Source organism: Orcinus orca, chromosome 17 (assembly GCF_937001465.1).
Source record: "Orcinus orca chromosome 17, mOrcOrc1.1, whole genome shotgun sequence".
NCBI classification, from domain to species: Eukaryota; Metazoa; Chordata; class Mammalia; order Artiodactyla; family Delphinidae; genus Orcinus; species Orcinus orca.
The window spans coordinates 84,575,639-84,597,068 of NC_064575.1; the positions used below are offsets into that span (position 1 = coordinate 84,575,639).

Genomic DNA, 21,430 nt, shown 5'->3' on the forward strand with positions numbered 1-21,430 from the left:
CTTAATAAAGTTGAACACTTACCATAAGTTCCAGAAAGTGTGCTCATAGTTGTTCGCCCACGAGAAACGGAAACACGTGTACTTGTACACAAATGTCCACGGCGGCTTCATTCATAATAACCAGATTGAAAACAGCTCAAATGTCCCATCCACCAACAGGTGACAGGTGAACTGGCTGTGAGACCACGGAGTATCATCAGAAATAAAGAACAAATCCTGATGACGCAACAACACGGATATTCCAAAACATCACCGAGTCAAAGAAGCCAGAAACAGAAGAGCGCATGCAGCAGTTCCAGAAGCAACCTGGCGTGTGAGACCAGACCTACGGCGCAGGAGACCAGGCCAGCGGCTGCCTCGGCAGGTGTGGGGACTGATGGGGAACTGGACGCACACGTCTGAAGAAAGTCATCCAGCCGTTCACTCAGCAGGTCCTTACTCTGTGTGAATTACATCTCAGTAAAGTTGATAAAAGGCAAGCAGGGTGGCTGTAACCCTTCTGGGGAAGCAGTGGCTAGGAGGGGCCCCAGGCAGACTTTTGGGGTGCTGGTGCTGTCCTGTCCCTGAGGCTGGGTGCCAGTGACATGAGTGTGCTCCTTTGTGAAAAATTCAGAAAGCTCAACGTTCATGTGCCCTTTTCTCTATTTAAATTACTCTTTAATTAAAATACTGTTAAAATATATGGAGCTGGAGAAAGACAGAAGGTGAGGTTGTGAGCAGGCTCGTATTCACCTTCTTTACTGCTTCTCCTGGCCAACGTGGACAGGGTCGAACGCCTCAGTGGGTAGCTGTCGTCTGCAGAACGATGTGGCGGAGCCACGGATGGCCCTTCTGACGGCCCCGGGGCCACCAAGCCGGCCAGCCAACACCATCTGCTATCTGTCTCCACCCGTTCTCACAACCAAAATGCCCTTCCCTCTGACTTACAGGACGTTTCCAGACTTACCTGCAGTTCTTGGTACTGGAGGGAAAGTCAGAGCAGGAGGCAGAGGACATGCGCTGCGGCCGTGGCCCACAGCCCCGCAGTCGACCCCCTGGGAGCGTGTGAAGCGCTTCATCATTCACACCGCTCGTTTTATTTAACCTCACGGTCACCATCCTAAAGACGACGAAGCGGAGACTGGAGAGCCCGAGAGAAACCCAGAAGGGCGACGTCCCCGAGCTTCTCTTCAGACGAAGAGGACGCCAGGCAGCCCAGAGGGGAGTGACTCTGCCGCACACGGGGACGTGCGTCTTCCTGCAGGACATGCTCGAGTCCCTCCACTGGGGGCTGCGCCCCGGCTCTTCTCCCTCCAGGTTCCCAGTGCTGCAGACCCCCATCCTGCACACCAGAGGCTTAGCGAGATGAGGGGGGGGTCTAGGGTCTGTCCTGCTGACAGTTCCCTTAAGAGAACAGGTTCCCCGAGGCTGGACAGGTGACGGTGACACCAAGCCTGTGGAGGGAAGTCCTTCAGGGACAACATCACCCTAGCTCGGTTTCTGCATTTAACCGTGAAGATGCAACAAAAAGGTTAACTTATGAGGAGTGTTCTCGACTTGTCGACAAGACAAAGAATAAAAGAAACTAATCATTATCGAGAGCTTTCCTGTATGTTACTTTATCTGACAAGTCACCTGAGAAATTTCAATTGATCTGAAGGAACAGAACCAACAGAAAGGATATTACACCAAGCACTTTACTGGTAACACCTTTTTAATAGGTCAAAGTAACTGTACAGTTCATTATATTCTTCCTGAGAATAATTTATTTCCCCCAACAAACTAAAGAGAGGGCATATTTTTCAAAATTATTTAACAGAATGGATGGTAAAACTGGACACCAAAAGGAAACCAAATCTCTGTTTCGCCCAATTCCTTCCTGGGAAGACAGACGCAATGAAGGGTTAGTTAACTCCAGTGGCTGTGAAATAGTCAACATGGCTTTAATCTTTCTTTATAAATTATATAAAAATGGAAAACAGGGATGGTTCCAGAACTTCTTCTCAATGCGGTTCGGAGGTGCTCCGGTACAAAGCATTTCTGCTTCCAAGAGAAATAACAGCGCTACAAAAAACCAGCACATTATTCTGGTGGAAAAAGACAAAAGTTTTTAGTGTGTTCTACAGCTAGTTTCCAACCAAATGCTTCACATACTCACATGAAAGTAAAAGGCAGGAAAGACAAGAGGGTTGTAGTTTTTTTCTGAAATTACTCAAGTCTTCAAAATATAGCTTTTATATTCTTTCTTTGTAAAGTGGTATTAGCATATTGCAACTGAACAGTGTTCTAACGACAAAAATTCCAGCCTGGGTAGTAAGTCTGCGGTTGGCAAAGGGATTCTCAGCCCCTTGGGTTTCCTGGAATCCTCCACTTCCTCCTGTCTTCTTCCAAGGACCAGTCCGGCCAGTTCAGGAACCAGTGCATCACTGCCCTGGCCGCTTCCACGAAAGCATATCCTGTTGTGAACAAAATCTGTTCTTCACGATTCTTTAAAAGCTTCTCATGTACAATTTTTATTCTCAGAAAAATGCCACATTTTGGATCCCGGACTTTTCTGAACACCATGATTAAAGAACCAAAACCAAAACAACCCACATCAAAATGCGGTTAAACTTATATGAGATTTTCAACCAGCCTCGGCCAGAGTGTTGGCACTGTGAGTGCTGGCGCCCACGGCCGGCCAGAGCCTCGCTGCTGGTGGCGGCGGAGGGGGGAGCAGGCCCCGGCGCTCAGTGTGGCCTCGTCTGCCCCAGGGCCTTCAGTCTGGCCTGGTCGATGACATCGAGCAGGTTCTTGGCGTCCACAGCCAGGGCGTGTGCGGCCGTCAGCATCTGCTTCTTGTACTCCTGCTGCAGGCTGGTCATGACATACTGCTGGGCCAGCTTCATCTTGTTGATGAGCTCCCCCAAGTCGGAGTTCAGCAGCTTCTGGGCCATCTCAATCTGCAAGGACAAGAGGGTCAGGAGCGCCTCCTGCAGCCAACACTCAGGGCATTCTTAGGCGCTTTTCTTAGGTGCCTCCAGGAGAAGAAACTTTCTTCCTTCCCCTTAAACAAGGCAGACCCTGGTCTCCACCTCCAGGCCCACACGCTTTCTACTGCACCTGCTTCAAGACCTTCCTCTGCTATGCAGGAGATGGTTCAAGGGTGTCACCAGACACTTGCTCCACTCTGACGTATACTCTAGACCCTTCCAAACGGATCAGAGGTGGGAAGTGGGGTCAGGGCTGGTGGAAGGAGCCATAGAGCTGGAGAGCTTTGCTTGGGGTGTCTCGCGATCCCTCCAACCTGTGTACTTAACCAGCGGCGATCTAGCCACGTGCTCTTTCTACAATCAGCGAGCACTTACTGTACACAAGGCCCTTGGAGTTGTGGACGCAAGAGTGACCCAATGTGTCTGTGTTCACAGCCCAGTGTGGGAGAAGCACGCACAGAGCTGCCCATCACACACGGGAAAATCACGCCACAGAAATGGACCCGGAGAGGAGCAGTTCACTCCTTCTGAGAGGGGTGGAGAGACTCCACAGAGGAGAACTCGCCTGCATCCAGCCAAGACTGCACAAGCTGGCCGGCCTCCACCGTGAAGGGCCTCGTCAGCCACCCACGTTCACCTTGGTCCTGCTCAACCTAGCAACGGGGAGGCCTAAGGAACTTTAGGAAGGGGAATAACATAATCTAGAGAGGGCTCTGGTGGCAGTGTGCAACGTAAACGGAAGGGCAGGGAGAGCCCAGAGGTGGAGTAAGCAGCTGAGAGGCTGCTGTGATACCTCAGGGAAGAGGGGATGTGGCCGTGAGGATGGCGAAGCAAGGCCCGACCTGAGACTTGTGAGTGACACAGGCTGTCTGCACGTGTGTACGTGTGCGTGCATGCGCGTGTGGTTCGTGCTGGGCACGGTGGTGAGTGCATGCTGGTCCCACTGACCCTGCAAGCAGAATGTGCTACAGGGGCAGACGTCCCGCAGACAGCTAGTGCCTGGGGCACACGGAGTGGGCTCGCTCACAGCACAGAGGGTGAGGGCCTCAAACATCTGGATCTGTGGGCGTAGGGAGCCCTGCCAAGGAGAAGAGGCATCTGTAAAACGCAAGTCCGGGGAGCACCTTGGGGGCGGCCACCATCGGGACGGCAAAGAAAGGCTGCGGGTGGGGCCGGCAAGGCTCTGTAACTCCAGGGGTCTCGCCAAGGGGTCAGGGCAGTGGGGGCATGGCCCCCGGTGACCGCTGGGCGGGGTCAGGGACAGCTGGGTCCAGAGGGCGGGAGGGGAGCAGGGGCACAGGAAGGCGCACACGGTATGCAGAAGAGCCAGGTACACAGAGAGATCGTCTCAGCCGTTACCAGCTAAAGCAGGAAGTTAGAAACGGTCCCGCCAAAATATCCAGCCGTTAGGGTGCCACTTGCTTTGCCTCTGGCGCCTGGAGCGTCTCCATTTGGGGCAAAATCCTTGCTCACTGTGGAAAACCAATTAAATTTCTAATAAAGCAGATAAACTAGCTAACCTCTGAACTGGAGGGAAATATTCAGTTACACGGTGACACCAGTCAGAGGCATTTTCCAGAAGGATTTAAGTGGTGCCACTCACAGGACCAGCCGCAGGAGCTGAGCCCGACCGCCCCGCGTGTCCAGACGCCCTGCTGGACGTGCCGCCCTCGGACTCGGCCTCCGAGGAGGACGCAGCCTCACCGCAGACGTGAAACCTCAGCCTGACCGGGAGGAAACATCAGCCTTTAGAGAACACCCCTCAGCTCCACGTCAGGGAGGCTCTGGAACACAGGGGCCTATACTCTGTCGCAGAAGACAGCGCGGGGCTGAGGAGCTGTCCCAGGAGAGAGGCACACAGACACGCTGAGCGGTGTCAGGGGCCGCGTGAGCCCCAGGCTGTCTCCAGCCAGAGGGAGAAGCATTACTGGGGTGACTGGTGAACCCAGACCACCACCTGCTGAGAGATGAGCACACTGGCCAGTGTTAAATTCCAGGATGCGGTGACCGTGCAGGGTAAGAGTATGGCCCGTTATTCGAAAACACAAACGCAAATGCTAAAGGTAAGAGGGCGAGATGCGCACAACCAGCCCCCAGGTGGCTCTGGAGAAGTAAAGCCTGCACGTGCAGAGAGAGGACGCAAAGGGCTCAGACGGGGAAGGCGGCGCAATCAGGGCGAGGGTGCTTGCAAGTTCTTGGTGCTGTTCTCAGAGCTTTTCCTCAAGTTTGAAATCATTTCACAGTAAAAACTAAGAAAACGAAAACAAACAGATTGCCTGCTGGGGGAAGGACAGATCACGCACCCTGTGAGAGAAAGCAGGAAAGTGGACGCTGGAGCTGGAAGGGCGAGGCGTGGGAAGTGAGCTGGGCTGGGTGCAGACCCCAACGCTAAGCCTATTTACTGGCTACAAGGAATGTTTATATCGCTGCTTTAAGTGGAAAACCAAGGTCACTTGCAAACTCGAAATTTTCCAGAGGCATTCGAGGAAGGAGGGCAGGATGCCACAGCCTCCGTCCTCGCTCTGGAGGGTTCCAAGCAGCAGCAGCCCCAATCCTGCGCTCTCCACCTGTCCTCACGGACGCCCCGTCCTTCAGGTCGGGATCCCACACGCGGTGCGGTGGCTCCACACAGCTCTGAAGATGGACGGCCAGTCGCCGGCGTCCCGACCTGGGGCCCGGCCAGGAGGTCACGCCTGCAGAGCGCGCGCTGTGCTCCCCCTGCCACGCTGCCCTCTGGATGAGGCCCTACCTCTCGGTGGGTGCTGGCGGGCAGGACGGGAATGGTCTCATCCACGGTGGCCAACAGCGTCCTCAGGGCCAAGCCGACTTCCTAACAGACAAGAACACACCCAGTGTTAGGACGCACGTCAAGGAGTTTCATGCCAGCAATGACAGTGTTTCCTTCCAGTTACATGGTTTTTCATTTCCTTTTCACCACTTTCGGGAAAATTTCTTTTTCTTTCTTTCTTTTTTTTTTTTTAAGGAAAATTTCTGTATTTCTTTTCCACAGTGCTGAGCCTGATCTCATTAAGTTATGAGGCAATTTCCCCCAGATTCAGATCTCTCTGATCTACTCATGCTCTACTGTCTGGGGAACAGGGGAATGGAGGCTCATGTATGAAAAGCCGCCCGGACGCCCAGGGAAGGCGGCGCTGGGGCTGCGTGTGCTCCGTGACTCTCTTCCCTCCCCAGTGCTTTCCAAAGCCTCGTGGGCCACCAAAAAGGATGTTACTGCTACCACATGTGGGAACGACAGGTGGCAGTCTGCTACGGAGGCCATTCTGACCCCGGAGCTTCGTCCACTATGTACACGGAGCGCAACAGCCCTCCCCCTGCCACTCGGAGCTTAAAGGGACCAGCTGTGGTTAAAAACGATATGACGTTAGAGTTAAAATGTCTGTCGCTGTCATTCTTATGAGGGTCAACTACGTAATGACTCAGATGCCAAGTTATACATGCAGTAGGTATAAGACCAGTAAGGACATGCTAGTTATTGACACTGGATCAACAAAAAGAGTGTCGTTTTGCCAAAGTAATACGGTTAAAAAAGCAGCTTCTAGAAAACCACCATAAAAAGTCTTATCATGTACAAAATTCTGGTTGCTTTTGTATATTGTTGAGTTTATTAGTATTTTTTAAAAACCCGTCTGTGGTTCATGCAAGTTCACCCTTAAGAGCTTTGGTTATAAGTGTTATGGGAGTATAGCCTAAAGACAGAACCAGAATGGATTAACTGTGCTGCCCATAAAACATCACAGCTTCCAAGCAGCTGCCCCACACTGATGGTTTGAAAGAAGCTGTCCCAGAGACTGCTCATTGGTACTAAAAATGGGGCTCAATGCTGCAACCCAACGACAAAAAGCCAAACAACCCTATTAAAAAGTGGGCAAGCGACTTGAACAGACATTTCTCCAAAGACGACACACAAATGGCCAACACAAAAAAGCACACGAAGAGATGTTCAACCTCACTACTCATCAGGGAAATGCAAATCAAAAGCCCAGTGAGATACCACCTCACACATATAAGGATGGCTACTATCGAGAAAAAACAAAACCGAAAATAAAAAGTGTTAGTGAGGATGGAGAAAAACTAGATAGAACCCTTGTGCACTGCTGGTGGGAATGTAAATTGCTGCAGCCATTGTGGGAAACAGCATGGTGTGTCCTCAAAAAATCAGGACTAGAACTAGCATACGATCCAGCAATTCCACTTCTGAGTTAATGCCCAAAAGACTGAAAGCAGGGTCTCCAAGTATCATCTGTCTTGGCACTTTAACACTGTAATTACCTCCCCTAAGTCACAATGGCATCAGACTGTAAGTACTCTTCTGCACCTTTTCTCACTCAAGATCATATGTATGAGCAGTAGTTATTGACAGACTCTGTTGCTCAGGACATTCCAGGGTCAAGGTCGGGAATGGCAGTGATCCCCATGCGATGCAGACCTTCTGAAGAGTCAGGCTGGACCCGAAGGGCACAGGGAATGTCTCCTGCTTCACGTGAGGGGGCTGAGCTCACCTTCACCATGGGGACATACTCCTCTGGCGGGGCTGGCTGGATCTTGCTGGACATCTCGATGACCGCTCTCACCAGGCCCGTCACGTTCTCGTACACCCTGTCATTGGACCGGTCCAGGTTGGCAGTGGGAGGGGGGCTGATTTCCTGGGGCTGAAGCTGCCAACACAGAAGCCGGTTATCTTTCTATCCTCCAGCAGATGGCGTCATATCACTGCAACTAGGTTAGAAAGGGTCTTTAAAAGAGATCAAAGCAGATCACATAACTGATCTTGTCTTAGGGGACATAGTTCAGCTTGAGGATGACCGCAAAGCAATTCATCCAAGTGACAAATAAATAAGGCACCTTTTTTTCTAACTTTGAGCTCAGTTAAAGGAAATGAGATGGAATCACACATATTATACTAAAAGCCCCGGATTCATTCAGAGAAGTGATTCATCGTCCCCCCAGAATCATTCACCAAAAGAGAAGAATCCAGATATTTTACACCTCTCTGAGGATTTAGAGACAGCTGGCTAAGGGGTCAAGTGTTCTACATTGAGACTATAAGAATTGCCACTTAGTTTGAATTTTGCAGTAAAACCTGTATGGCTCAGCTTAGTTGCCTTCAAACCACCTAATGGAAACGTGTGTTCCTTTTATGGTTATAAAAAGTGGGCAAATGCAAGTCTTCTTTACATGGACACCACCTGCTTCCAGAATGCTGCTGAGGTGGGAGCTGTGCGGGTGCAGCTCTGTTGGTGGGGGGCGGGCACTGCCCCCTCACCTGCAGCTGCGGTGGGGGTGAAATGAAGGAACATATGTAAAACGGCCCGTCTCAGGGCCTGGGCACAGAGAGACTTCAACAGATGTTATCCAAGACAACATGTGAGCCCTGAAGGCTGCACAAGGGCCTCTAGGGAACCTTCAGCGTATTTAAAAAGTCGAACTGGCCACCCCAGGCACAAAAACGACTGCGTATGGCCACTCTGAGAAGACTGAATGCCGGCACCCACTGAGACTGCCAGGGCTCAGTCTCTAACTCTGGGTGCCCATCCCTAAGCCATGAGACACAAGGGACGAGAACGTCCCATCACTGCACAGATGCTCACGTCTCACTCTTGGGCAAATATAAATGCTGCTTTTGGTGACAAACCAAGCAAAAGCGCCCTCCCCAGGCTTCCCGATTCCTGGTCCAGAGTCGCACGCGGAGCGGGGTGTGATGGAGAGCTGGACAGACACACAGATACCATGTGCTTACCCTCCACGGCTATTGTCGAACGGAAGGTGAGGACAAGTTAAAGGAATTTATCAGAGAAAGGGAAAAAAGAAAAACAATATTAATAAAGGCAGCAGACAAAACCCCCGTAAAAACACACGAGCAGAACAAGAGGAGTGAGCTTCCGCCTGTTGGCTCCGTCAGCGGCCATCGAAGTGCAGCCGCTGGGCCGTCTGTTCAGGGCACCCGCATACTCAGTAGGGGTCTGCCATGCACCATGCTCGTTTTCACAAATAAATGAGGAAAACAACATGCAAAGCCCGAGAATGACAACCTGGCAGCCGCGCAAGAATCCAAAGAATTAAGGTCTTTAGACAGAGACACAGCGCATCTATGCTTGTATTCACAGAAAGCTGCCCGCTGGGCATCTGAGCGATTCTGGAGAGACTGCACACCCTCACTCCCTGGGCCTGGCCCCACCGTCCAGCATCCCTGGAAATGGCCTTCGACCTAGCCAGCCTGCTGTAATGCAGATGCCTGGCTTGAGGCTGCGTTTAAAGATACCAGGAGCTTATTCTAAAAACAAAAACAAAACGAAAACATAAAACCCTTCACTTGAACCAGTTCTTATGGTTGGGTTCCCTTACTTTAAACTTAGAAACTTTAATGTTTTTTTTTTCTCTACAGTTTAAACCAAGCCTATTCTACTGTAACATAATAGGCAAAGTTAACTGAGAGAAATATGGATTTCTTGACCTTTCCTTAGAATTGTCTGAAAAAAGTATACCCTTTGGTATAGAAGTTTAGCAGAGCCCTAAGTTCTGAGGTCCAACCCTCCACACTGTGTATTTTCTGTGCACTAGAAAAAGGGAGGTTATTCATAGCAGCATCACTTCCAAGAGAAGCCGTGTCAGCATTTTATCTTCTGCACTGAGATGCTGAATGGGGCAGGAGGGCCAGTTCAAAGGGGATCAACGTAAAAGGCCGCATTTCCTCAGGAGGCGTGCCAGCTGGGGCTCCATCAGGAAGAACTACAGTTCTTGACTCCAGGAGGTGAGGGTGTTTGTTCTAACCTGTTCAAAGCTTCTGCTCTTTTGTGTTCACCCTTCACCCAACTGTCACAGAAACGCTGGCACAAAGCTTCCAGGGGCCATTCACAGGGACCCTCCCAAAGCACCAGCCTGGTGTGCAGAGACAGCTGTCACTGGTTTCCTACTTTCTGGAGCTTGACCACTTGGAGGCCCCTTGGCAGGCAGTTAGACACACCACTGCCCGCAGAGATACAGCCAATCCCAACCACTTGGGGTGGGGGGGTTCCTCAAAAACTCCGATAATTCAGAGCCAAAACATAAAGCCACCAGAGAAACTGAGACTGATCTCTGGCTATGAGCTGGACGAATTACTTCAGTTACACCCAGGTAAAGGTAAGCATTTCTGTATTAAAAGAGTACTGTTCTTTCAGGCTGGATTTGATAACCTCTACCAAACAGACATGTCACGAAGAAGCAGAGACATATACTTCACACTTACTAATTATTCAAAAATGTTTACTGATTGTATTTTTTTTTTTTTTTTTTTTGGCCGTGTTGGGTCTTCATTGCTGTGCGCAGGCTTTTCTCTAGTTGCAGCGAGTGGGGGCTACTTTTCGTTGCAGTGCGCGGGTTCTCACTGTGGTGGCTTCTCTTGTTGTGGAGCACAGGCTCTAGGCATACGGGCTTCAGTAGTTGCAGCATGCAGGCTCAGCAGTTGTGGCTCACGGGCTCTAGAGTGCAGCTCAGTAGTTGTGGCGCACAGGCTTAGCTGCTCTGCGGCATGTGGGATCTTCCCGGACCAGGGATCGAACCCGTGTCCCCTGCATTGGCAGGTGGATTCTTAACCACTGTGCCACCTGGGAAGTCCCCTGAGTGTATTTTTAAAAAATATTTATTTATTTATTTGGCTGCGTGGGGTCTTAATTGCGGTGCACAGGCTCTTTGTTGCAGCGCACGGGCTTCTCTCTAGTTGTGGTGCACAGGCTCACCAGTTGCGGTGCGCGGGCTCTAGAGCATGGGCTTAGTTGCCCTGCAGCATGTGGGATCTTAGTTCCCCTACCAGGGATCGAACCCGCGTCCCTGCATTGGAAGGCAGATTCTTAACCACTGGACTGCCAGGGAAGTCCCCTCCTGAGTGTACTTTAAGTAAGCACACTTAAAAGATTCCTTTCCATAAAGATTTCTACTTGCTCAATACCCTACAATAAGGGTATTTCCCAATTATATTTATTCAAATGTAAAAAATGAATATAGGTCAGAATTCTAAGCCGGTATCTGATCCGCTTTTAAAGTTGGCTTTTCACTGCAATACAAGCCCTTTTCAAAGGTTCTTCTTTTGCTTATGAAAAATGAAAAAAAGTTCATTAACCCAATTTCTCTTTCCTTTTAAAATTTATGTCAAGAAACCACACTGGGAAAGGGTGTGTCCTCCGTTGCTCCTCTGTGGTGCTAGTGGAGCTGCAAGGAGGCTTCTTGGGCCTGGAGGCCCAGAAGCTGGGGGAGCCAAGCCCCAGGCAGCCCCCAGGACCAGCACCCTGGTTTCCAGGAGCTGACTGCCTGACCCTTGGTGCAGGGGCGCCTCTGGCACCGTGGTTCCTGTGTTAGGCTCCGCAGGGAGCAGGCTGGACCCAGACGGTGCCAGCTGCTTCACTACTGGTCACCGCCCTCCAGCTGTAGGCTGGCTCGCAACTGGAGATGACATTTTCTCTGCCTGGGGACAACCTCTCTGATTCGCTAAGGTGGCAATACATCTGCTTCTATCCAGGAATCAGCCGCTTGGCTTTGGGGGTAAACCTGGAGCAGCAGCACATATGTGTGTGCGGAAAGCCAAGTCTGCCACTAAATGCTGGTTCAGCTATGGGGAGGCCGTAACCTCAAACACGCCCTTTAACCTCTGGGAACTGTAGCGGCCTCATGTGACAGGTGGGAACAATAATAAGCCCACCAATTCCGCGAGGCTGATGTGAGGATTTGAAAGACATGGGGCAGGTTCTGCCACAGCAGGTGGCACTCAATGAATGGTGGTTATTAGTGAAGCAAAGTTTATCTTAACTGATCCCATAGCTATTGAATTCTAAGATGTACCTTTTTCTATGCACCACGAAGAAGGGAAAAAAATGCCAGTTAAATCAACACACCCTCTTGATTTTAGAGATATTAAAATGTGAAGACAGGGACTTCCCTGGTCGCGCAGTGGTTAAGAATTTGCCTGCCAATGCAGGGGACACGGGTTCCATCCCTGGTCTGGGAAGATCCCACATGCCACGGAGCAACTAAGCCTGTGAGCCACAACTACTAAGCCTGCACTCTAGAGCCCGTGAGCCACAACTACTGAGCCTGCGTGCCACAATTACTGAAGCCCACGCGCCTAGAGCCCATGCTCCGCAACAAGAGAAGCCACCGCAATGAGAAGCCTGCACACAGCAATGAAGAGTAGCCCCTGCTCGCCGAAACTAGAGAAAGCCCGCGCGCAGCATCGAAGACCCAATGCAGCCAAAGATAAATAAATAAATAAATAAAATAAAATGTGAAGACAAAGTGTACCAGAATTGCGAAGTAGGACATATTTTGAGAGATAACTGACCTAATGGAGAGTAGAGGGTATCCCTCTCCTTCAAAGGGCACACAGAAGAGGAGGTTGTGGTCCCCAGCACATGCTGCTTTACACACGCTGGCCCCAGATGGCAAAGGATGGAAGTCGCCCACTAGGCCACACTGACACACTCAGAGACAGTGAGCCTACAGAAGGCCTTGCTTTCCCCAGGCGTCCTGGTTTGATTCATTTGTAAAACCAGAAGCCACCCCAGCACTTTTATCTCAAAGAAACATTCTGTCTGATAAGAGGAAAATGTCTTCAGAAAGTTAAGATCTGACTGAGGCCCTAGAATCTATCACATGAGAGAAAAACAGAAAAGAGAATTTTCCAGTAAAGTCTGTCCTGACTCAGAGGAGTCTGGAGCCGACCAAGGAGCCCCCCAATCCCACCGAGCCCCAACCCCACTGTACATCGCAGGGTCATCGCCCAGAGTGAAAGGCTCCGTGGGGTCCTGGGCTGCGCACAGGCCTGGGCGCTCACCTTGACACCCTCGTTGTAATTGTCCCCGGGGCTGCCGAGGCTGGCGAGGCTGCTCAGGTGCCCAGGGGCTCCGGGACGCGGTGGTTTCTTTGGTGGAGCTGCAGGATCTGGTAAAGGAATGAGTCCCATTACTTAACGTACATTAATGAAGAGAATGGAGACAACCCCCAAACAAACCAACACGGATTCATGTTATTACAACAGAAGCTAATCTCAGAGAGGGCTCCCTACAGAGGTGTTTCTGCTGCATTAGAGCAGTAAAGTCTGCTTTCCAACATTCTAGTCGTGGGCTGAATTTGGTAAACATCATACTTGCTATGGTCTGTAGGGGGAAGAGTGTTAACACAACATGAAGTTTTTCAAAACTAAGAAACTATACATCAAAACCCCCTCCCTCCAAATTATACAAATTTTGTGACACTCGATTCATTTCTTCATTTACCTGGTTTGCCCACAGGCTGATATATGTGCTGGTTTCCAGTCTGTGGGAAAAGAAAAAGCCAGGTCAATGCAGCAGGGCGCACAACAGGATAACGGCCTCCCCTTCCCACCCTCTCCACCCACCCCCTTGACCCCTGGGCTAAACGCTGGGGTCAAAGACCAACAAGACGGGGGAGGGGCCAGCCTTCAAGGCCTCAGGTGGGGACAGGGGATTAGATTAGGCTAATAAGCAAATAATGCCAATGGGGTATGGGATAAGGGCTGCCATAGGAGGAATCACGATTGGAACACGGTCAGGGGTGGTCACACCAATTTCAAATTTTCTTTAAAGAAATTATGCCCATGGAGGTCTCCAGTTCAACTTCATGGGTGTGAAATCTGTCCTGTGTCCGGAAACTCTCCCCCACCCCCTCCTTCTCTGATTACAAGAAGGAGTGCCATCAGGGACAATGACAACGAGAAGAGGCTTCCGAGCACTGGGATGTCTACGTTGTCACTCTCACCTGAAGAACCTGGTGTGACACCTCCATCCGTTCTGGACCAGCCACAGGCCAAGCCAGGAAGCCAAACCAGCCCAGGCACAGGGAAAAAGGCAGGTTCACATAGGACCAGCCCTAGTCTAGGGTGCCACGCCTGCAGCTATGATTAGAGCCACTTATCCTAGGCTGACTGAATGAAAAGAAGTATCTTCAAACTATATCCTACTTTTGAAAAGAGGGACTTTCCTTGCTTATTTTAAAACAATAAACTGGCTAAAACACATATACTTCAAGGTGCTTTACTTTTACTGAGTAGACATCCACTTCTTTAAAATAAAGGACCATGAGACGGCACACAGTCACAACTGCTCCTTGCCCAGGATCACGGCTGCTTCCACCAGGCCACTGAACGCTCCCGATTTTAAAGACTAGAAAAACCCTCTGAGCGGGAAGGTGTGAGGAACAGGCTTCCTTGACACAGTGGGAAGTGGGCCAAAACCTTGCAAAGAGACAGGCTGTGGCTGTGCTGTGTTGTGCTCACTGACCAGCAGTAAAAAGACTTAAAGAATTTCCTGATACTCAGGGAACAAGAAAGTGCGATAATTAGAAAATCCTATTCTCAGAACTTTCTGGATCAGTTCAACAGATGTTATGTATGTCCCTGTGCGCAGAGGCTGATGGGCTGGGCAGTGGGATGGGCCGGGCTCTGGTTCTGCTGCGTGTGCAGTGCTGGCCTTGGAGGAGTGAGTCACTCACCGGTTTGAGGCTTTGGTTTTCCCATTTGAACGCGGAGGCTAGTGACACTTACCCCCTATGGGGGAGTTGTCACAAAATGAACATGCTGCCAACTTGAATATTATTTTGAAAATCTAAATAGTTTTTATTTTTACTTTTTATGCACACAGACAGGATCAATTTCCATGAGGCAGTGACTAGTGTCTATTAACTAGCCCAGACCTACTGACAGTCTACACTGCTTTCCAGCCAAACGCTTCTCCCTGAAACTGGGGCCCATTTTCAAAAGTGTTAAGTTGGAGCACTTGGAGAAGTGGGCCAAACCATACAGTTATCTTAGCAAAGCACAGAAGCAGAAGAGCCAGCAACCGTCAGTGTGTGTTATGAGCCCCACAGCTTAACCCAGACCCTGGAGGGGAGAGGCCTGCAGAGCAGGCTGGCGCCTGGTCACGCTCTGAGTGCCCTGTCCGGCGTCCGGCATGGGGACCAGTGACCTTGGGCAAGTTTCCTACGAGCCTCAGTTGACTCATTTGTGGCGTGTGGATGGCACGGCGCCTGACCTGACAGGAGTGCTGAGGACTTATGAGGTGACAGGAGGGAAGCACCCAGCGCAGCACCTGCTCCATCAGGACTAAGCGCTCCTACTGTCACCCAGGCCTGGTGTGTGGCAAGTACTATGAGATCACAAGCGGCCCCGTCATGCGTCGTCTGTTTCACAAAGTGTTTCTCAATAATCCTTCTGTCTCATCATTCATTCATTCATTCATTCACTCCACATACGTTCTGGGTACCTTCTACATGCCACATCTTGTAACAGGATTTTCCTTTTCTAAAAAATGTTCCTATTAGTGATGTTATAAATAGCTGGTTCCTTGAATAGGGTTTACTTTCATGCTTATTCTCACTCTTTCCTCTTAACAATTTGGGACCAACTGCTCAATACGTTATCATTTTATTAACTGAAGAAGTCTTGGGCTTCCCTGGTGGTGCAGTGGTTGAGAGTCTGCCTGCCGATGCAGGGCACACTGGTTCGCACCCCGGTCTGGGAAGATCCCACATGCCGCGGAGTGGCTGGGCCCGTGAGCCATGGCAGCTGAGCCTGCGCGTCCGGAGCCTGTGCTCCGCAACGGGAGAGGCCACAACAGTGAGACGCCCGTGTATTGCAAAAAAAAAACAAAAAAAAGAAGTCTTGATGCACACTGTAAGTTACAGGTGTACAGTATAGTGATTCACAATTTTTAAAGGTTATGCTCCATTTGTAGTTATTATAAAATATTGGCTATATTCACCGTGTTCTACAATACGTCCTTGCGGCTGATTTTTTTTGGCTGCACCGTGCGACTTGCGGGATCTTAGTTTCCTGATGAGGGACTGAACCCGGGCCCTAGCAGTGAAAGCGCCAAGTTCTAACCACTGCATCGCCAGGGAATTCCCACTGTAGCTGATTTTATACAAAATAGTTTATACCTCTTACTCTCCTACCCTTGTATTGCCCCTCTCCACTGTTAACCACTAGTTTGTCCTCTATATCTGAGTCTTTTCGTTATATGCAGTAGTTTGTAAGTGATACTATACAATATTTGTTTTCTGACTTATTCACTTAGCATAATACCCTCCAAGTCCATCCATGTTGCTGCAAATGACAAAACTTCATTTTTTATGGCTAAGTAGTATTCCATTGTATATATACACCACAGCTTCTTTATCCATTCATCTGTTGATGAACTTGGGTTGTTTCCATATCTTGGCAATTATAAATAATGCTGCTATGAACACTGGAGTGCATGTATCTTTTCAAATTAATGTTTCTGGTTTTTTTCGGATATATGCCCAGGAGTGGGATTGCTAAATCATATGGTAGTTCTATTTTTAGTTTTTTGAGACCTCCATACTGTTTTCCACAGTGGCTTCACCAATTTACATTCCCATCAGTGTACAAGGGTTCCCCTTTCTCCACATCCTCACCAACATTTGTTATTTGTGTTCTTTTCGATAATGGCCATTCCGACCAGTCTGAGGTGATATCTTATATCTTACTGGGCTTTTGATTTGCATTTCTCTGATGATTAGCCATGTTGAGCATCTTTTCATGTGTCTGTTGGCCATCTGTATTTCCTCTTTGGAAAAATGTCTATTCAGGTCTTCTGTCCATTTCTTAATTGGGTTGCTTTGTTTTTTCTGACATTGAGTTGTATGAGCTGTTTATATATTTTGTATATTAACCCCATATCGGTCATATCACCTGCAAATATTTTCTCCCATTCAGTAGGTTGTCTTTCATTTTGTCAATGGTTTCCTTTGCTGTGCAAAAGCTTTTAAGTTTAATTTGGTCCCATTTCTTTATATTTGCTTTTATTTCCTTTGCTTTAGGAGACAGATCAAAAAAATATTGCTATGATTTATGTCAAAGAGTGTTCTGCCTATGTTTTCCTCTAAGAGTTTTATGGTTTCTGGTGTTATATTTAGGTCTCTTAAAAATCTTTAAAAACTTTAGAAATTTTTTTGTTTCCTTTTGTTTCCGATCTTAAAGTCTTTAATCCATTTTCAGTTTATTTTTGCATATGGTGTTGGAGAATGTTCTAATTTCATTCTTTACGTGTAGCTATCCAGTTGTCCCAGCACCACTTACTGAAGAGACTGTCTTTTCTCCATTGTATATTCTTGCCTCCTCTGTCATACCTTAATTGATCATAAGTGCGTGGGTTTATTTCCAGGCTCTCTATTCTGTTCCATTGATCTATATGTCTGTTTTTGTGCCAGTACCTTACTGTTTTGATTACTATAGCTTTGTAGTATAGTCTGAGGTCAGGGAGAGTGATTCTTTCAGCTCTGTTCTTCTTTCTCAAGATTGTTGTGGCTATTTGGGTTCTTTTGTGTTTTCATACATATTTTAAAATTATTTGTTCTAGTTTTACAAAACATGGTATTAGTATTTTGATAGGGAGTGCACTGAATCTGTAGATTGCCTTGGGTAGTATGGTCATTTTAACAACGTTACTGCTTCCGATCCAAGAACACAGTATATCTTTCCATCCATTTGTGTCCTCTTCAATTTCTTTCATCAGTGTCTTCTACTTTTCCAAGAACAGGGCTTCTACTTCTTTAGGTAGGTTTAATCCTAGGTATTTTATTCTTTTTGATGTGATGGTAAATGGGATTGTTTCCTTAACAGGAAACAATGAACAATAGTTCATTCTTAATCTACAGATATGTAACAGATTTCTGTATATTAATTTTGTATCTTGTAACTTTACCGAATTCACTGATGAGCTCTAGTAGTTTTCTGGTGGCATTTTTAGAATTTTCTATGTAAGTATCATGTCATCTGCAAACGGTGACAGTTTTACTTCTTCCTTTCCAATTTGGATTCCTTTTCTTTCTTTTTCTTGTCTGACTGCTGTGGCTAGGACTTCCAATACTATGTTGAATAAAAGTGATGGGAGTCAGCATCCTTGTCTTGTTCCTGATCTTAGAGGGAATGCTTTCAGCTACATGTCATCTTTCCAATATAAAGAGTGAGCACTGCATGTGGAGATGTTAACCGGGGAACAGTGTGATTTTGCACTTGTGGACTAAGGAATGCCTAATATTCTGTCTGTAGAGCCCATTGTGCCAGCATATCTTATGGGAAATGCCAAACCTTCACATGCTGGCAACTGAACACGTCTTCTAGGGGCCAGATATTAGGGGGAGCTGGATTTTAGAGCACAGACTAGGGAAAACTATGCATCTCGGAGTTGGATGACGACCCAGTCTAATGTGTGTATGTATGTGTATCCACGTGTGTCTAGAAATGAAATGGTTTATTTCTACTCATAAACCTTATTAGGGTGGATGGAGAGTTATCTCCCTAAGTCCGTTACCCAGCAAGTGCACGTTTCCCCTTTTTACTGGGGATTTCTTTAAGTTTTAAAGAAATCTGCATTTATTTTAACCAGATATCTGCTAATGGAAATCATAACAATTTAAAATACTCTCCCCTGAAGACCAGGGAATATTTCTAGTGGGCTTTAAATATATTTGGAATAATGATAATAAGCTAGGTCTTTAAAGAGAGTTTCAGTCATTTCCCCCTACAACACTCAGCAGAAAAAAATCTTGCTTGAACAAGTTTTCTGTGACTGACTGTGGAAACTTTCATAAAACACGAAACAAGAGTATAAAAATTTAGCAGATGACAACTTGCTGTAGCAACAATTTGTGTACGTATTTCTTTAGGACACAGAGAGTTCAGCTTACTATTGAAAAGAGTGTATTAGTAATGGGGTAGAAATTTTTCTACCTAAACACGCATGTTGGGCTGCGTACTGTAAGTTTTAATAATCTTGGCTAAAACGTTGATTTTAGTTATAGAATGAATTATTGTGTTCCATATGACAAATGCTAGCAAGCTTGGATATCCCAGGACACAAAGTGGTCCAGATCCTGATGAGAACGTGGGCGGCTGCTTACCGGGCCCTGAGGACCTCCATCCTCCCTGTCGATGCTGCCTCGAGAGAGCCGCACGTCAGGTTTCTAGAGAAACGAAAGCAAACCGAACAGTTTCATTCTTGGTTTGAAAATCACTGACATATTTCTGTACTAAGTTTCTTCCTTTTGTAACACAATTGTCCTCTGAACAAGAAGAGTTAAAAGTTCCCCAGTTTCACAAAATTCTCAAAGCCCAGTGGTGACAAGCCCAGGTCAGCTGCCCCAGCAAAGCCCCTTTCTCCGCACATGTGTATAGCTAACAGGACTGGCACCTGTGCCCTGACCCCATATGACACATGAAGGTGTGCACTCCACCTCTCCTCCTAGCAGCAAAGCGAGTTTTCTTCACCTAGAAAATCCCCACCCCAGGAGGAGGCACCAATGCCCGCTTCCTGGCACGTTAAGGCTTATATGTACTTGGCTGTCTTGCCAAAGCAGCAAATGGTCCAGTGACAAGTTTTCCCCCGGCACTGCATCCAGAATACAGAAACCAAACAGAAATCTTGACTTCATATAAGTAAGAGTAAATGAATTTCACTAACATAAGATTAACAAAGTAGGCCACATGCTGTCAAGGTGTGGAGCTTGGTAGGTTTTCTCCTCGTGAAAGCAATGCTGTGAGGCGGCCCCAGCCTGCCCCACGATGGCATGGATTTCACGGAGTCCCCAGGAAGCCACACCGACTCCTGCCCCCTGCCCCCGCCAGGCACGCTGGCTGACCGCTCATCTCTTAGACTCTGCCAGTCTGCTGTATCTTACAGACCCTCTATTTGGCAGAGATCAGGCAGTCACAACTTCCTTGTTAGGCAAAGAACGTCTTGACATCTGATTCGTCATACTTTCTACACCTGAGGAGGGCCCAATGCTGAGGACACCAACCGCAAGCACCTGTCGGGGGTGTTGATGGAGAAACGAGCTTCGTCTCTTTCTTTTAAATGTGTGTTTTCAAAAGTGAAACCATGTCATATAATTCCATAACCTTCATATAATATTATACAGTGGAAATTGGTAAAAACGTTAGAATACTGTATAATATTCCAGAGCATGAATGTTGTCACACACAGAGAAAGGTGGAAACAGCCTGGGCTCTGGCAGTAGCCATCGGGGTTCAGGTCAGCCTCCGCCCTTGCCAGCTGTGTGACCCAGGCCTCAACTTCTTCATCTCTAAGATGGGGCAATAACAGCACCTGCCATGCACTACCCCAATCCTTGTCAGGATTAAACGAGTTAATATTGGCAAAGTACTGAGTCACTGCCATGTACGTGTCAAGTAGAATAAACAGTTATCCTGCTGTTTGTTGAACATTTGGGCCATTTTCAAAATTTCAACTGTATAAGTAGGCTGTGGGTAAACATCTTTGTACACAAATCTTTGACTAAATTCCTGATTAGTTCCTGGGGACAGATTTCTAAGAACTGAATTACTGAGTCACAGGGTTTAAACATCTGAGAAATTGAGCGTATCAGCCGCCACGCTGGTCCTGCCTTGGTCCGCGATGGACTTGCCCCAGCGCTGCTGGACTTCACTTAGAACTTGCAGTCAATCAATAAACAAAATGCCCCTCCCCCTTCCTTAAGTAGTAGAACGTCTCTGTTTTGTCTCACAGATGCTAAGCTGCCTTGGACAAGGTTCACCTCTCCTAACCCATTTCCTCACCCACACAGTTATTATAAGGATTAAGTAAGTGCTTGGCACAGAAATGTGCACATATGAGATGGTTAGTAAATATGTGCTGAAGGAATGCATTAATAAAAATGCAAAGGAGAAAAGATTTTACAGAGGAGGAACGTGAAGCTTAGAAAGGCAGAACCGGTTGCTACAGGCGACACGAGCTGGATTCAATCAGGCAACAAATATTTAGTATCTTCTATGTGCGGAAAATATTTTATTTACGTTTTTACTTAAACAAAAGCTGTTCATATATTGTTTGCTTATAGAGTAAGGTGCTGGGTTTCATGTATTTACATGAATTATCTATTTTTACTTTCATATAAAATACATGAAATGGCTTATTTTTCTTTATGCACAACAACTCCCCAATGATATACTTTTCCAAAGACAGAGTTTCAATCTTTTTTTTTTTTTTTTTTTTTTTTGCGGTACGCGGGCCTCTCACTGCTGTGGCCTCTCCCGTTGCGGAGCACGGGCTCCGGACGCACAGGCTCAGCGGCCATGGCTCACGGGCCCAGCTGCTCCGCGGCATGTGGGATCTTCCTGGACCGGGGCACGAACCCGTGTCCCCTGCATCAGCAGGCGGACTCTCAACCACTGCGCCACCAGGGAAGCCCCAGCGTTTCTATCTTAAAGGAGGCCTATCTATGTAAAGTCCACTTGTGTTCCACGAATAGAAATATTTAAGCGTTTTCCTCATATAGTCGACAGAGCCTGTCTGCATAAAAGTGTCATGCTGGGAACTAAAGAGCGATCTAGCCAAAGACAGCCTGTCAAAAAGAAGAGATTCTATTATTGTTTCTGCTACTGGGTGAAGCTAAATTCTCCTGTTTTCCCCTTACAGAATATTCTAGATCTC

The 21,430-nt window shown here is 47.9% G+C and overlaps 1 protein-coding gene across 33 annotated transcripts in view; it reads right to left on the reverse strand.

Annotated features, from left to right (window-relative positions):
• Nucleotides 1–1,675: 1,675 nt before the first annotated feature.
• The window catches only part of PTK2 (protein tyrosine kinase 2), a 253,025-nt gene continuing 233,270 nt past the window's right edge, over nt 1,676–21,430 (reverse strand). For 25 of the 33 annotated variants that reach the window (XM_049700344.1, XM_049700341.1, XM_049700343.1 and 22 more), the window contains 6 exons: nt 18,882–18,944; nt 13,217–13,256; nt 12,775–12,881; nt 7,472–7,627; nt 5,701–5,781; nt 1,676–2,921 (listed from right to left, as the gene is read on the reverse strand). In XM_049700344.1, the coding sequence (XP_049556301.1) occupies nt 2,709–2,921; nt 5,701–5,781; nt 7,472–7,627; nt 12,775–12,881; nt 13,217–13,256; nt 18,882–18,944 (660 nt within the window). In that variant the 3' untranslated portion in view covers nt 1,676–2,708. The remainder of the gene's footprint in view (nt 2,922–5,700; nt 5,782–7,471; nt 7,628–12,774; nt 12,882–13,216; nt 13,257–18,881; nt 18,945–21,430) is intronic. The other 8 variants (XM_049700354.1, XM_049700355.1, XM_049700332.1 and 5 more) reach the window with 1 other exon arrangement.